Source organism: Acipenser ruthenus, chromosome 10, assembly GCF_902713425.1.
Source record: "Acipenser ruthenus chromosome 10, fAciRut3.2 maternal haplotype, whole genome shotgun sequence".
NCBI lineage: Eukaryota > Metazoa > Chordata > Actinopteri > Acipenseriformes > Acipenseridae > Acipenser > Acipenser ruthenus.
Window position 1 is genome coordinate 52,549,064 of NC_081198.1, and position 16,870 is coordinate 52,565,933.

General features: G+C 44.2%; 2 protein-coding genes across 2 annotated transcripts in view; one reads left to right on the forward strand and one right to left on the reverse strand.

Moving 5' to 3' along the window:
• The window catches only part of LOC117412131 (semaphorin-5B-like), a 78,444-nt gene extending 67,624 nt beyond the window's left edge, over nt 1-10,820 (reverse strand). The window contains 1 exon segment of the mRNA XM_059031335.1: nt 10,586-10,820. The gene's annotated coding sequence lies outside the window, so the exon portion shown is untranslated.
• A 999-nt stretch (nt 10,821-11,819) lies between these two features.
• Nucleotides 11,820-16,870, forward strand: part of LOC117401381 (protein disulfide-isomerase A5) — a 31,808-nt gene continuing 26,757 nt past the window's right edge. Inside the window, exon 1 of the mRNA XM_059032617.1 lies at nt 11,820-12,021. Within this exon, the coding sequence (XP_058888600.1) occupies nt 11,848-12,021 (174 nt within the window). The 5' untranslated portion in view covers nt 11,820-11,847. The remainder of the gene's footprint in view (nt 12,022-16,870) is intronic.

The window sequence follows — 16,870 nt, forward strand, 5'->3', positions numbered from 1 at the left end:
TAACAGCAACAGCAGTAACAGTAACAGTAACAGCAATAGCAGCAAAAGCAGTAACAGTAATAGCAGTAACAGCAGTAACAGCAATAGCAGCAACAGCAACAGCAATGGCAGTAACAGCAGTAACAGCAATAGCAGCAACAGCAGTAACAGCAATAGCAGCAACAGCAATAGCAGCAACAGCAGTAACAGCAATAACAGCAACAGCAGTAACAGCAATAACAGTAACAGCAGTAACAGCAAAAGCAGTAACAGTAACAGCAGTAACAGCAATAACAGTAACAGCAGTAACAGCAGTAACAGCAATAACAGTAACAGCAGTAACATCAATAACAGTAACAGCAGTAACAGCAAAAGCAGTAACAACAATAGCAGTAACAGCAATAACAGCAACAGCAGTAACAGCAATAGCAGCAACAGCAGTAACAGCAACAGCAGCAACAGCAATAGCAGCAACAGCAGTAACAGCAATAACAGTAACAGCAGTAACAGCAAAAGCAGTAACAGTAATAACAGCAACAGCAGTAACAGCAACAGCAGTAACAGCAATAACAGTAACAGCAGTAACAGCAGTAACAGCAATAACAGTAACAGCAGTAACATCAATAACAGTAACAGCAGTAACAGCAAAAGCAGTAACAACAATAGCAGTAACAGCAATAACAGCAACAGCAGTAACAGCAATAACAGTAACAGCAGTAACAGCAAAAGCAGTAACAGTAATAACAGCAACAGCAGTAACAGCAACAGCAGTAACAGCAACAGCAGTAACAGCAATAACAGTAACAGCAGTAACAGCAGTAACAGCAATAACAGTAACAGCAGTAACAGCAATAACAGTAACAGCAGTAACAGCAAAAGCAGTAACAACAATAGCAGTAACAGCAATAACAGCAACAGCAGTAACAGCAACAGCAGCAACAGCAATAGCAGCAAAAGCAGTAACAGTAGCAGCAATAGCAGTAACAGCAATAGCAGCAACAGCAATGGCAGCAACAGCAATAACAGCAACAGCAGTAACAGCAATAACAGTAACAGCAGTAACAGCAATAACAGCAATAACAGCAACAGCAATAACAGTAACAGCAGTAACAGCAGTAACAGTAACAGCAATAACAGTAACAGCAATAATAGCAACAGCAGTAACAGCAATAGCAGCAATGGCAGTAACAGCAATAGCAGCAACAGCAGTAACAGCAATAACAGTAACAGCAGTAACAGCAATAGCAGCAACAGCAACAGCAATGGCAGTAACAGTAATAGCAGCAACAGCAATAACAGCAACAGCAGTAACAGCAATAGCAGCAACAGCAATAGCAGCAACAGCAGTAACAGCAATAGCAGCAACAGCAATAGCAGCAACAGCAGTAACAGCAATAACAGCAACAGCAGTAACAGCAATAACAGTAACAGCAGTAACAGCAAAAGCAGTAACAGTAATAACAGCAACAGCAGTAACAGCAACAGCAGTAACAGCAATAACAGTAACAGCAGTAACAGCAGTAACAGCAATAACAGTAACAGCAGTAACATCAATAACAGTAACAGCAGTAACAGCAAAAGCAGTAACAACAATAGCAGTAACAGCAATAACAGCAACAGCAGTAACAGCAATAACAGTAACAGCAGTAACAGCAAAAGCAGTAACAGTAATAACAGCAACAGCAGTAACAGCAACAGCAGTAACAGCAACAGCAGTAACAGCAACAGCAGTAACAGCAATAACAGTAACAGCAGTAACAGCAGTAACAGCAATAACAGTAACAGCAGTAACAGCAATAACAGTAACAGCAGTAACAGCAAAAGCAGTAACAACAATAGCAGTAACAGCAATAACAGCAACAGCAGTAACAGCAACAGCAGCAACAGCAATAGCAGCAAAAGCAGTAACAGTAGCAGCAATAGCAGTAACAGCAATAGCAGCAACAGCAATGGCAGCAACAGCAATAACAGCAACAGCAGTAACAGCAATAACAGTAACAGCAGTAACAGCAGTAACAGCAGTAACAGCAATAACAGTAACAGCAATAACAGCAATAACAGTAACAGCAGTAACAGCAAAAGCAGTAACAGCAATAACAGCAACAGCAGTAACAGCAATAACAGTAACAGCAGTAACAGCAATAACAGTAACAGCAGTAACAGCAGTAACAGCAGTAACAGCAATAACAGTAACAGCAATAACAGCAATAACAGTAACAGCAGTAACAGCAAAAGCAGTAACAGCAATAACAGTAACAGCAGTAACAGCAATAACAGTAACAGCAGTAACAGCAATAACAGTAACAGCAGTAACAGCAAAAGCAGTAACAACAATAGCAGTAACAGCAATAACAGCAACAGCAGTAACAGCAAAAGCAGTAACAACAGTAGCAGTAACAGCAATAACAGCAACAGCAGTAACAGTAACAGCAGCAACAGCAATAGCAGCAAAAGCAGTAACAGTAGCAGCAATAGCAGTAACAGCAATAGCAGCAACAGCAATGGCAGCAACAGCAATAACAGCAACAGCAGTAACAGCAATAACAGTAACAGCAGTAACAGCAGTAACAGCAGTAACAGCAGTAACAGTAACAGCAATAACAGTAACAGCAGTAACAACAATAGCAGTAACAGCAATAACAGTAACAGCAGTAACAGCAGTAACAGCAGTAACAGTAACAGCAATAACAGTAACAGCAGTAACAACAATAGCAGTAACAGCAATAACAGTAACAGCAGCAACAGCAATAGCAGCAACAGCAATAGCAGCAACAGCAATAACAGCAATAGCAGTAACAGTAGCAGTAGCAGCAATAGCAGCAATAGCAGTAACAGCAGTAATTCATGGCACTTCTACACCAAGTTTCTGCTACACTACAGTTCACAAGATTTCTTGCTAGTGATAAATTGCACCAAAGTTTCAAACTAAAAGACTGACAAAGACATTTTTTTTTAATGGTGTCTAATTATTTAAACATTTTCCAGATATTGGAAATTAAAACAGAAAAACAAAATGTTGAAATCATACCGTTTGATTTGTGAGAGCAATATACCCAGCTTCAGTATACAGTGAGAGAGATCTGCAAGGACACGCTTTATAAAAGCAGGGAAATTCTGAGCAATTTACAACACAGAGGAAGCAAATCCTGTTTAAAAGCAGCAATCGCTGTTGACAATTTATTTCCAAATATACCAGTTGACCACTCACTGTTTGCAATTCCATCCTGCAATCACAGGACAGGCCTGCTTTATAAATGAGGGGTGAATGAAAGATCTCTGCGGAGACAGATAATCAAAGGCTGTTAATTGCGAAATCAGTTAGAAAAATTGCGCAGCTAAGTATTCCATTCATTTAATTAAAGTGGCCAATAGCAGCTCACAAGTGAAAACAAGAGTGCTGCACTTGAAAACTGTAGCCAAGTGGAATCATTATTATTATTATTATTTATTTCTTAGCAGACGCCCTTATCCAGGGCGACTTACACTCGCAAGCAAATACATGTTAGCACGGTTGGCTATTCGATAATTACCAGTATGCTTGTCCACATGTATTTATTTGAGTGTGTGTCAGTTAAAAGCACTAGCGGATTGCTCTTCTAAACGCTGTCTGTCCAGGGACCACAGCAGCACTCCAGCGAACAAACAGGACGGCTAGCGAGCCCCCATAGGGTATTAAATCATGAGAATCCACCAAATGTTCCCACCACAGTCGACAATGGTTTTAACATCCATTTTCCAGCCCTTTTCCACATGCTTGGCAATTCTATTGAAAGCCCTTTTTTTTCCACTGCTTGTCAGCCACATTTTCCACGCCATCAATGGGACTAGTGTTTAATCCTGCAATAGACAAATCAATTGTGAGGCAAAGTCCTCCTTTCTTCTCGTCTGCCCTCACACTTTGTTACGGTAAGCATGCTACCTTATAAAGGAACAGTAGAATGTCATGATGTCATCTTTTGCAATCTTGGTATTTTTTTATTATTACATTTGTCCGTTTTATTTATAGCTAAACTTATACTTTATATCTAAAACGTGCTCTAATTCAGTGAGGATGGAAGCTTTGTGATGTCTAAAACGTGCTCTAATTCAGTGAGGATGGAAGCTTTGTGATGTCTAAAACGTGCTCTCACAGTGAGGATGGAAGATGTTGTGATGTCTAAAACGTGCTCACACAGTGAGGATGGAAACTTTGTGATGTCTAAAACGTGCTCTCACAGTGAGGATAGAAGCGTTGTGATATCTAAAACGTGCTCTCACAGTGAGGACGGAAGCTTTGTGATGTCTAAAACGTGCTCTCTGTGAGCACGGAAGCGTTGTGATGTCTAAAACGTGCTCTCTGTGAGCCCGGAAGCGTTGTGATGTCTAAAACGTGCTCTCTGTGAGCCCGGAAGCGTTGTGATGGCCAAAAAAACAACACGGTTCTAAAAGTTAGGTGGGCGGGTTTTTATCCATCTCCCTGGGCAGGTTAAATTAAATGTCGGCGCTTCAAAAGAAGCCAGGAAAAAAAAATCCTGTCGTGTTCGTAAAAGTCTTGTTTTCCAATTGACTCAAAATGCTTCCAAAAGAAAGGACATGAAAAGGTGCATACTTGAGTGATGTGGTCTGTATTCCACTGCAGCTGCCATAAAACCATAACTATCAGGGGAACCTTTGGGCACGTTAGCAATTCAGCCTCTGCATGCTTATTTTTGGCATTTGACTGTCAACTGAAAAAAGCACCCGAATTGGGACAAGAAACCTGAACAAACTTTTTACAGGCTTCACAAGCATGGCTGAAACTTTTCCACAGTTTGCTCGTAACTCAGTCAAAGACATAACGGCTCCAAACAGACCAAATAACCCTGCAATACATCAAAGCAACAAGTACCTGTAATCTGAAAAATCTACAGAAGGGTTTTCAGGAGAAAGGTGGAAAACAGCAAACGTGCCCCCCAAGCAGCTCCGGCCAAACAGCAAAGAAAATGAACAGGCCTTTCAAAAGAACCAGCTGGCACTGGTGGAGCAGCAGAGGATACAGAAGAAGAGCAGATGTCTGCCAGCGGAGAGAGCTCTCACTCAGGTGTTACAATACCCACCTGCCTGCTGCTTTTGATGAGCACATAAGAAAGCAAAAAAACCCTTTAGAACAGTGCAGCCCAGGTTTAACAACGGCAAAGCCTCCTCTATTCAAACGTCATTAAAATGAGTGAGGCCACAAAGCAGGATTCGATCCAGATACCAGAGTCAATGTTCTTAGAATATTACAGCTGTCACTGACAACCTTCTATAAACATGACTCTTCAGTCAGTATTACAGCTCCCTACTCTACCCACATACTGTAGGTCTCCCGGACGCATAAACAGGAGAGGCTCCTGATAATCAACGGTGGGATACTTTAGGTGAAAGTTGCTCCCTCAGGCTGCAGTTCTAATGCCCATCACTCATGACTGAATTATACTTGATGACCTAAAGAGCCGGCAAGCCTTTCTTCTTTATTATATTATCTGTTTTGCTCTGAAAGTACTCTCGATTTCTCCAGCAAAAATCATCACAATCTTCCCAGAGCACACAACCCGTCAGCAGCAATAACAATACAGGGAAGGATCAACAAACACAGCTGATTTAGTTTGAGGAGATTGACTTTAAAAGTGACTTGATGTCTTCAATCTGAAGCATTAGCAGACCTGCGTTATCCTTATAGCACTTTGAAAGCTCAGCATGTTGAAACTGGTGGAGACATGTTTTCACAGGTCTTGGGATATCTATTTTCACATAGACCCATGTAGTCCACCGCACTTTCAATTACCCAACTGAAAACAAAGATGATTTGCTAATGGAAGTGAAGTGGTGCCTGCCTTTAATCTCATTAAAAGTGTAGCCTTTTAAATCTTGAGAAAATACTGTACGTATCACACTGGTTCTGATGAGCTATTATGTGCAAGAAGATAAAAAAAGATTAATGATTAACTACTTTGTTAAACGATAAACCCTAAATGAGAGAAGGGGGTAGGAGGGCTATTATGAACTTGTATTTATCATCCAAGAACCATTTGCTCGACTACATACAAGTTCACAAATCAATAAATCACAGTTCATTGAAACCCATCTACTTTGCATTGTTCTTTAGTGGCCGCTGCCCACTCCTCGTGTGTCCAGTCAGAGCAGGAGGGTGTGCTCCTGCCACCTATCTACCCTTCCCAGAGAATAATCAGCCTCAAGGATAAGGGCTTCATCCCAGTGCAGCTCCCCTGGAAGAGGGCTCTTTGACTGCGTCTACACCCCAGGGTAATCATCCCAGTGCAGCTCCCCTGGAAGAGGGCTCTCTGACTGCGTCTACACCCCAGGGTAATCATCCCAGTGCAGCTCCCCTGGAAGAGGGCTCTCTGACTGAGACACCCCGGGGTAATCATCCCAGTGCAGCTCCCCTGGAAGAGGGCTCTCTGTCTGCGTCTACACCCCAGGGTAATCATCCCAGTGCAGCTCCCCTGGAAGAGGGCTCTCTGACTGCGTCTACACCCCAGGGTAATCATCCCAGTGCAGCTCCCCTGGAAGAGGGCTCTCTGTCTGCGTCTACACCCCGGGGTAATCATCCCAGTGCAGCTCCCCTGGAAGAGGGCTCTTTGACTGCGTCTACACCCCAGGGTAATCATCCCAGTGCAGCTCCCCTGGAAGAGGGCTCTCTGTCTGCGTCTACACCCCAGGGTAATCATCCCAGTGCAGCTCCCCTGGAAGAGGGCTCTCTGACTGCGTCTACACCCCAGGGTAATCATCCCAGTGCAGCTCCCCTGGAAGAGGGCTCTCTGACTGCGTCTACACCCCAGGGTAATCATCCCAGTGCAGCTCCCCTGGAAGAGGGCTCTCTGACTGCGTCTACACCCCAGGGTAATCATCCCAGTGCAGCTCCCCTGGAAGAGGGCTCTCTGTCTGCGTCTACACCCCGGGGTAATCATCCCAGTGCAGCTCCCCTGGAAGAGGGCTCTTTGACTGCGTCTACACCCCAGGGTAATCATCCCAGTGCAGCTCCCCTGGAAGAGGGCTCTCTGTCTGCGTCTACACCCCGGGGTAATCATCCCAGTGCAGCTCCCCTGGAAGAGGGCTCTCTGACTGCGTCTACACCCCAGGGTAATCATCCCAGTGCAGCTCCCCTGGAAGAGGGCTCTCTGACTGCGTCTACACCCCAGGGTAATCATCCCAGTGCAGCTCCCCTGGAAGAGGGCTCTCTGACTGCGTCTACACCCCAGGGTAATCATCCCAGTGCAGCTCCCCTGGAAGAGGGCTCTCTGACTGCGTCTACACCCCGGGGTAATCATCCCAGTGCAGCTCCCCTGGAAGAGGGCTCTCTGTCTGCGTCTACACCCCGGGGTAATCATCCCAGTGCAGCTCCCCTGGAAGAGGGCTCTCTGACTGCGTCTACACCCCAGGGTAATCATCCCAGTGCAGCTCCCCTGGAAGAGGGCTCTCTGACTGCGTCTACACCCCAGGGTAATCATCCCAGTGCAGCTCCCCTGGAAGAGGGCTCTCTGTCTGCGTCTACACCCCAGGGTAATCATCCCAGTGCAGCTCCCCTGGAAGAGGGCTCTCTGACTGCGTCTACACCCCAGGGTAATCATCCCAGTGCAGCTCCCCTGGAAGAGGGCTCTCTGACTGCGTCTACACCCCAGGGTAATCATCCCAGTGCAGCTCCCCTGGAAGAGGGCTCTCTGACTGCGTCTACACCCCGGGGTAATCATCCCAGTGCAGCTCCCCTGGAAGAGGGCTCTCTGACTGCGTCTACACCCCGGGGTAATCATCCCAGTGCAGCTCCCCTGGAAGAGGGCTCTCTGACTGCGTCTACACCCCAGGGTAATCATCCCAGTGCAGCTCCCCTGGAAGAGGGCTCTCTGTCTGTGTCTACACCCCAGGGTAACCATCCCAGTGCAGCTCCCCTGGAAGAGGGCTCTCTGACTGTGTCTACACCCCAGGGTAATCATCCCAGTGCAGCTCCCCTGGAAGAGGGCTCTCTGTCTGCGTCTACACCCCGGGGTAATCATCCCAGTGCAGCTCCCCTGGAAGAGGGCTCTCTGACTGCGTCTACACCCCGGGGTAATCATCCCAGTGCAGCTCCCCTGGAAGAGGGCTCTCTGTCTGCGTCTACACCCCAGGGTAATCATCCCAGTGCAGCTCCCCTGGAAGAGGGCTCTCTGTCTGCGTCTACACCCCAGGGTAATCATCCCAGTGCAGCTCCCCTGGAAGAGGGCTCTCTGACTGCGTCTACACCCCAGGGTAATCATCCCAGTGCAGCTCCCCTGGAAGAGGGCTCTCTGACTGCGTCTACACCCCAGGGTAATCATCCCAGTGCAGCTCCCCTGGAAGAGGGCTCTTTGGTAATCATCCCAGAGTCTGAAACATGACGCAAAATAAATTGGCCCGTGTTTTCAAAGGGTCAGATGAGCCAAGGACTTTGTGATTTAAATTCAATATTAGTCACCTCGCTATTAGACTGGGTACTGAAAAAAATAAAATAAACAACTTTTTCAAGGATGCTTTTTTTTTTTTTTTAATCAACCATCATTGCCACACAACAAACCAGCAATCAGAACCACAGACCACAAGACTAATACATAGCTGCTGCCACTAACCACTTATGAGACTCTGCACTGAAACTAATTAATACAGGTACTTTTATACTTGGCACCTGATTGAGATATACCTTCAGGGTTGCCAAGGGAGAGCAGGAGAATTCACAAATTACAAAAATAAATATAACGTAGCACTTGAGTGCCGGTATTATCCAGGCCAAGATTCTATCATTTTAAATTGTGAAATTCACAACCAACACCAGCAGAGGCCTGGGGCTACATGGTGTGAAAACACTGAAGCACATAATTCGATCTACATGCACTCTGGAAAACTTGAAGCAGAGTTCAAATCAGTGCCATACACTCGCTGCACTGCTCAACAGTGCCCTCTACTGAACCACAGAGCACACTACATCAGGCATCCTGTGAAAACATGCCCTGGCAGTCAAGTCACTGAAGTACATATTATTATTCAAAGAGTTTAATCCAATCCGAGAAGAGAAAAACACTAGAACCAAACCAAGTACAGCAGTCACTGGAGCCGAAAATGAGAGGTGGGTTTATCACAGAATAGCACTAAATCACCACTATTCAGGGAATACTGGTAATAATTCAAGAGGAATTAACACATCCCTATCACTCACTATCCAGATCGCATAACAAGTGACAGGAACAAGAAGCTTTATACGCATCTCATTCCCTTTACTGACTCGTTAAATGTACGCGCCCCTGCAGGACCGTGAAATCATTGAAATAACACCATTGTTTTAGAGGGGTTGCTTTTCCCCGTGGTACAGTATTGATTCGTGTGTGTGTGTAATTTTATTTATTTATATATATTGCTCATAGTATCACGGATACAAGTGACAGTAGGCTGTAACGTTTAGCTGGCACTAATTGTTTAATTGGATTGCATTACACCTCAATTACACGAAAGGTGATTTTTAACAAAAGCAAACAATCTTATTTAAGCCGTATCTGTTTCGTGTGTTTCTTCAAGCCATGGAAATGTGTGAATATCCTTATAACACAGGCTGCATTCGTGTTAAATTAATATAACATATGAATAGTATTCAAGTGCAAAATGTGTCTATCTTTCCTCTTCATCTCACACTGTTACCTTATATCTCATCCTATTGCGTACAAAATCCACTGCAGGTAGTAGAATATAGTATAAGAATAGAATGTGTTACAACACTTCTATTACGTAACCCACACATCTTAAAACAAACACTACATCGGTAACGTATAAATGCATTCGACCACAACAACAATCACATAAACAAGGCGTGAAAACAAAGAGATACATTTGGGTAAGAAAAACCTGCACAATAAAACCTTACAATACATTCTTACATTGTACTTCTAATACTGTAGCGCTCATTGCTGGTATGCTAACTGATTAAAAGCGCCGGAGAGGTTTTGTAACTTCTGAACATGAATGCGATGTATGAGAACATCACCTCTGTCCCTCAGTCTTTCCTGGCAGTCTCTGTGCTCTCCTGCGGGAACGTGAGCAGCAAGTTAAAGTATCGCTGTATAACAGACCACGAACTGATGCCTCTCTTTATTTATCACACACTTCTCCAAACACTGTAACCGCAGAAGAAAGTGCAGCTCGAAGAGGTGCGGCTGCAAGATAAACTCTCACACAGCCCCTCTCCACACACAGAAAAACACCATGTTTACAAGACTGTTATTAAAAAGGTTCTGAGAAACCTCCAAATAATCAAACTGCAGCCCCTCTTGCTGGTAATGATAAATGGGCTACCACTCACAACATTGCTTTATCTAAACGGGCAATGGAGCAATGGAACTTAAAACAGCAGCGGTACCGACCAAACAGAGTTATCAAATAAATCCAAAACATGAATAAGCAAACTCAAACATGTCACGCTGTGCTTACCTTGCTCCTGTATCATTACTATTCGTGTAAAATACAATTATTACAAAGTACAGCATAAGGTTGCGAAACAGTTTATTTTAAAAGTTATTTTAAACTTTTTTTATTTTATTTTCCAATATCGTCGGTTATTTAAAGACAAAACACATTCAAACTCAAATCTTACCTTTTCCAATCAAGCGAGCATTGCTTTCCGTTTCTAAACAAACCAATGCAATCAGACTGAGTCCAATGAAACGAGGCTTCAATCTCTGTCCCTTGCGCAGTATCCAGATGTAGACTAACCTATTCCCTCTGAGCGAGTTTGTTGTAGTGGTATCTCGCCTCACACACCGAGCCACGGCTACTACCAGGGTAGCTGCAACTCGCACAGCCAGGGGGGTCCCAAACACAGGAAACGTCATTGAAAACGCTGAGAAAATGACTTGCGCACGCCGCTCTCTGTTTTTAAACTAATTTTTTTATAAATTTTTAACCATACGTGCAAAGAATCTTTTCACTGAAAGACGGGGTTGTGTTTTTTTCAGGCTGTCATATTTGTTTCATACCCCTAATTTCTTCTTGGGCTGCCTATTTTTCTGCTTCATGTCTGGGAGAAGTATTGTACTTTGATACTTAGTTACTGTTAGTATTGTCTGGGCTACATTGTACCAGACGCCCTGCATTATTAACTAAGCACAGTGTAATTACAATGATGCATTCCTTTTAATTTTGTATGTGAATATGGGGCACATTCCATTAGTGGCAGAGTTTTCTACTCTATATAACTGTATAGCCTAGGACATAATCAAATTATACTTTGAATATGTAAATATGACTGAAATACGTTTAATACACACAGGATACGATTTGAATATGTAAATATGACTGAAATACGTTTAATACACACAGGATACGATTTGAATATGAAAACATGACTGAAATACGTTTAATACACACGATACGATTTGAATATGAAAACATGACTGAAATGCGTTTAATACACACAGGATAAGATTTGAATGTGAAAACATGACTGAAATACGTTTAATACACACATGATACGATTTGAATATGAAAACATGACTGAAATACGTTTAATACACACAGGATACGATTTGTACCTCTTTTTGACAATAGGAAAACACCCATCAGATCGCAATTGATTGCACTGTTACCAAAATCTGACATCGTACCGCTTTCAATGTGGCAGCGTACCGCTTTCTAACACTACACCGGTACTGCACTGTACATAAGAACTTTGTACTCCAGTACGTGACTCAGGGTCTATGCTCATATTACAGGACGAGGGCGTCTATCTGGTTCCACTCCTAAAAGTCAAATATTGTCCCATACTTCGAATCTGATAAGTAAAGTACATATAGACTAATTTCACACACAACCACAAGACTCAGTGGAATTGTAGTTCTTTGATTCATATTTGAATTCATGAAATCCCGGCACGGACTTGTCTGCAACTACATCTCCAAAAATGCAACGCGCTTCATCGGGCCAGCTGTCTTTTGCGCCTGCGTACGCAGACGTGGCAGCAGCATCATGGCTCCTTGGAATCTTGGCGAGAGTGGCACGGGGGCTGCAGCGATGCTCATGTTCGTGTTGTTGGTGAGTTTTAATGAGTGTTGCTCGTTCAGTAGCTTTGTTTTGACAGGATAGCTGCAGTAACATTTAAATGCACGTTTTGGTATTGTAGTGCATGATGTTTCTGGGGATGCCTGGAATATAAAAACGGATACAGCAGCAGCTCCAATCAAAGTTTAACACACTGGGTTTTCAGGACACATAAAGTTTGACTTCTTCAACTTGAACGTCTCTAGCTGGTAGAGTCGGTCTCCTTTAACACTAGCGTGCTCTGTGCCCACGGTTGTTATTATGTACAGTACAATTCTGCTGCACTGCGCAAGCTAGTATTTCTTCGCATTTGAACTTGTGATTGAATCATAGCATGTATTATTTCGCCAGGAAACGCGTGTGATATTTTGGGGGAGATGTACAGTTTTAGAAAGTCGAATACAGTTGTTTATATTCAGTTTGCTATTGATGTATTTTGTAGAGGGTAACTGGGGTGTAAGAAATATCAATTTAAAATATACTGGACTGCTCTTAAAAGAGCATAGACAATGGTCACGGTTCTGAATTTGCGTTAAACAGATTTAACTGTGAATTAGTTTCACTGTCTCAGTGAAGCTTGTCTAGTGATCTCAAATCACTGACGGCGAGTTTTGCCTGACAGCTTTACAGATTGTATTATGAGGAGTGGCTGTTTTTTGCCAGGAGCACTTGATTCATACCTTGTAGCTGTGGTTCACTAGCAGATTCAGTGTGGCATTTGTATGTTGTTATTTGCAGTATCTAGAATTGAGTAAAAATCCACTGGAGATTCTGTTTACAAACATGTTTGATCTGGATATAAATACACGAACGTGTACGTGGTGTGTGTGTGTGTGTGCGTGCTAATACAGTATATCACGTTCCCATTTATTGGGTTGGTTTGGGAAGCGGGTGTACACTATGTTGTTTTTTGTGGAAGAAGAATGTACAACATAACGTGCTGCTATATCATATCGTGCATTATCCATCATTAAATGACATTTACACCCTAACCTACACCAGTATTATTCAGTGGGAACACTGCCTGGCTCACGGAAGAGTATGTCAGTATAAAACATTTCTGTGACGTCACCCTTTGATCTTTCAGTGGATTATATCCACGAATCGTCTAACTAAAGTGGCAGTGTGGCTTTGAAGAGAAGGGGAGTGCGGGGCAAATCCACACTTTGAGCTACGAATCCACAGAAAACTGTGGATTCGTTAACAAACCATAGTCACAAACAATTCACAAAAAAATCTTGTGTCTTTTTAATAAGCAGCAATTATAAAAACAATTAGCTATACTTTTATACTGTTTAAACATAATTGATTTCCAATTTCAGCACACAGTACAGTACAATATATTTTATTGTGCTTCGGAAATAACTAGCTTTCTTTTTATGCAAACCAGCTCCTGATTTGGTGAAAGTTTCATTTTCCCATCAAGAACACTGCGGAAACTTTCAAACTCTGGGTCATTTAACAAACTTAAAGTGCGTCCCTGCAGTCTTAGAAAATACTGTATACACATTACAGGTTCGTATAGTGAATTACCACAGTACTCCTCTCCGTTACATCTTCTTACTTCTGTCACAAAACAGCTAAGGGTGTATGACAACGTAGCATGATCCATATTGACTAAATCTCCACTAATTACACGTATCTCAGATTTAAAGTCAGCTTTTGAATTCCTTTCATTTAACCAAACTTCAAACAGATTCACAGCCCATTTACATTTTGCGCGAGTACTTCCAGAAAATCGATCGCTTGCAAAGATATTAACTTCTTCATCCGTTATAGGTGCAGCAAAACGCTTACTTTCCGCTTTCTCCTTTGTTTTTTTCATTCTTTTATTTTTCTAATGCCACCTTCATGGTCTAAATTTAAAACAAAGTCCTCGTTGCTATCTTCACTTATAACAGAATATGTTGTCTGTGTCATTGGGATTTCAGGTTCAGACTCGGAACTCATGATGGCACACCAGCAAACTCATACACAATATAGCCTATTAATATAAATGTCAATTACCAAATTAGAGTTCAGTTACTCTCATTATTGAACAATTGTAAATTAGGAAGAAATGTTTTAAATGGGATAAACCACGGTAAGTGTTGAATCTGTAAAATAATCCACAGTGTCTCATGTCTAACGGCACTCGAAACAGTGGATTATTTTACTGATTCAACACTTACTGTGGTTTATCCCTTACATAACTACAAGGTGACATTTCTCAGAAGAACGCCCCAGGCTGGGTCTTTGTGATTTCCCAGAACGCCCCAGGCTGGGTCTTTGTGTTTCTCAGAAGAACGCCCCAGGCTGGGTCTTCGTGTTTCTCAGAAGAACGCCCCAGGCTGGGTCTTCGTGTTTCTCAGAAGAACGCCCCAGGCTGGGTCTTCGTGTTTCTCAGAAGAACGCCCCAGGCTGGGTCTTCGTGTTTCTCAGAAGAACGCCCCAGGCTGGGTCTTCGTGTTTCTCAGAAGAACGCCCCAGGCTGGGTCTTCGTGTTTCTCAGAAGAACGCCCCAGGCTGGGTCTTCGTGTTTCTCAGAAGAACGCCCCAGGCTGGGTCTTCGTGTTTCTCAGAAGAACGCCCCAGGCTGGGTCTTCGTGTTTCTCAGAAGAACGCCCCAGGCTGGGTCTTCGTGTTTCTCAGAAGAACGCCCCAGGCTGGGTCTTCGTGTTTCTCAGAAGAACGCCCCAGGCTGGGTCTTCGTGTTTCTCAGAAGAACGCCCCAGGCTGGGTCTTCGTGTTTCTCAGAAGAATGCCTCAGGCTGGGTCTTCGTGATTTCCCAGAAGAACGCCCCAGGCTGGGTCTTCGTGTTTCTCAGAAGAATGCCCCAGGCTGGGTCTTCGTGATTTCCCAGAAGAACGCCCCAGGCTGGGTCTTCGTGTTTCTCAGAAGAACGCCCCAGGCTGGGTCTTCGTGTTTCTCAGAAGAACGCCCCAGGCTGGGTCTTCGTGTTTCTCAGAAGAACGCCCCAGGCTGGGTCTTCGTGTTTCTCAGAAGAACGCCCCAGGCTGGGTCTTCGTGTTTCTCAGAAGAACGCCCCAGGCTGGGTCTTCGTGTTTCTCAGAAGAACGCCCCAGGCTGGGTCTTCGTGTTTCTCAGAAGAACGCCCCAGGCTGGGTCTTCGTGTTTCTCAGAAGAACGCCCCAGGCTGGGTCTTCGTGTTTCTCAGAAGAATGCCTCAGGCTGGGTCTTCGTGATTTCCCAGAAGAACGCCCCAGGCTGGGTCTTCGTGTTTCTCAGAAGAATGCCCCAGGCTGGGTCTTCGTGATTTCCCAGAAGAACGCCCCAGGCTGGGTCTTCGTGTTTCTCAGAAGAACGCCCCAGGCTGGGTCTTCGTGTTTCTCAGAAGAACGCCCCAGCAGGACACTTTCTCTAGACACAGTTTCATTCTGATGAGGCACTGCTTTTGTCTTTTCTAGTTTGTAAAAATCATTGATACATACAAATAATAGAAGCTGTTAAAAGTATAGATGTCCGTGTGTCCTGCACTCTTTATTAGAGTGCATGTTTATCTCTATAGGATGGTTTTATATAGTGCTAATGTGCTGCTTGCTGCCTTTGCTGTTTATCCCAGGTGGTCACAGTTTAGCCAGGAAGTAACCTGAATGTCTCACTCCAGGATGTGAGTGTACATGTGCTTCTGTGTTCAACTGTGCTGGGTGGCTTCACAGACCCAGATTATTGTGAATCTTTGGGTAGCCCGTGATTAGCCCATGAAAGTGCATTTTCATTGCCTTGTACTACACCCACAACATTATTCATATTAACAACCCCCTTTTATTGTGCTTCCAATCTTTATTTAGGCTATGCAAATATTGAAGCAGCTGGATCCTGGTGCTGTACCTGGTGCTGTACCTGGTGCTGTACCGTGGTTAACATGATTGTAGGAGTCTCCTATGGCAGTGTCTTTAAACTTCATTATCGACATCCCCCTCCCAGTTAAACAAGCAAGCAGAGAAGCAGAATATTTCCATGGCACCCATGATATTATATTACAAGGGCGGAGACAATGGATTTTAGAACCTTGGGGAACACTCCATTAGCCCTCGTCCAATCCCCTGCAAGCATGTCTCCTGTTTACTGTATAGGGCCTATACTGCAGGACCACCCGACCCATCAGCGCAGTGTCACTGAGTGCAGTTCAGGTAGAGAGTTGAACTGTGTATCCCTGTCGCGGTTGGAGGGGCTGCAATAGGTTGAGTTACAGATTCCTCAACACTGACAAAGCAGTGCTCCGCGGTGGGACTGTGTGCATGTGTGTGATACGTGGTGAGTGTGTGTGCGTGTGTGTGATACGTGGTGAGTGTCTGTGATACGTGGTGAGTGTGTGTGCCTGTGTGTGTGATATGTGGTGAGTGTGTGTGCCTGTGTGTGTGATACGTGGTGAGTGTGTGTGCCTGTGTGTGTGATACGTGGTGAGTGTGTGTGCCTGTGTGTGTGATACGTGGTGAGTGTGTGTGCCTGTGTGTGTGATATGTGGTGAGTGTGTGTGTGTGTGATACGTGGTAAGTGTGTGTGCCTGTGTGTGTGTCTGTGTGATACGTGGTGAGTGTGTGTGCCTGTGTGTGTGATATGTGGTGAGTGTGTGTGTCTGTGTGTGATACGTGGTGAGTGTGTGTGTCTGTGTGTGTGTCTGTGTGTGATACATGGTGAGTGTGTGTGCCTGTGTGTGTGTGTCTGTGTGTGATACGTGGTGAGTGTGTGTGTGTGTGTGTGTGATACGTGGTAAGTGTGTGTGCCTGTGTGTGTGTCTGTGTGTGATACGTGGTGAGTGTGTGCCTGTGTGTGTGATATGTGGTGAGTGTGTGTGCCTGTGTGTGATACGTGGTGAGTGTGTGTGTCTGTGTGTGTGTC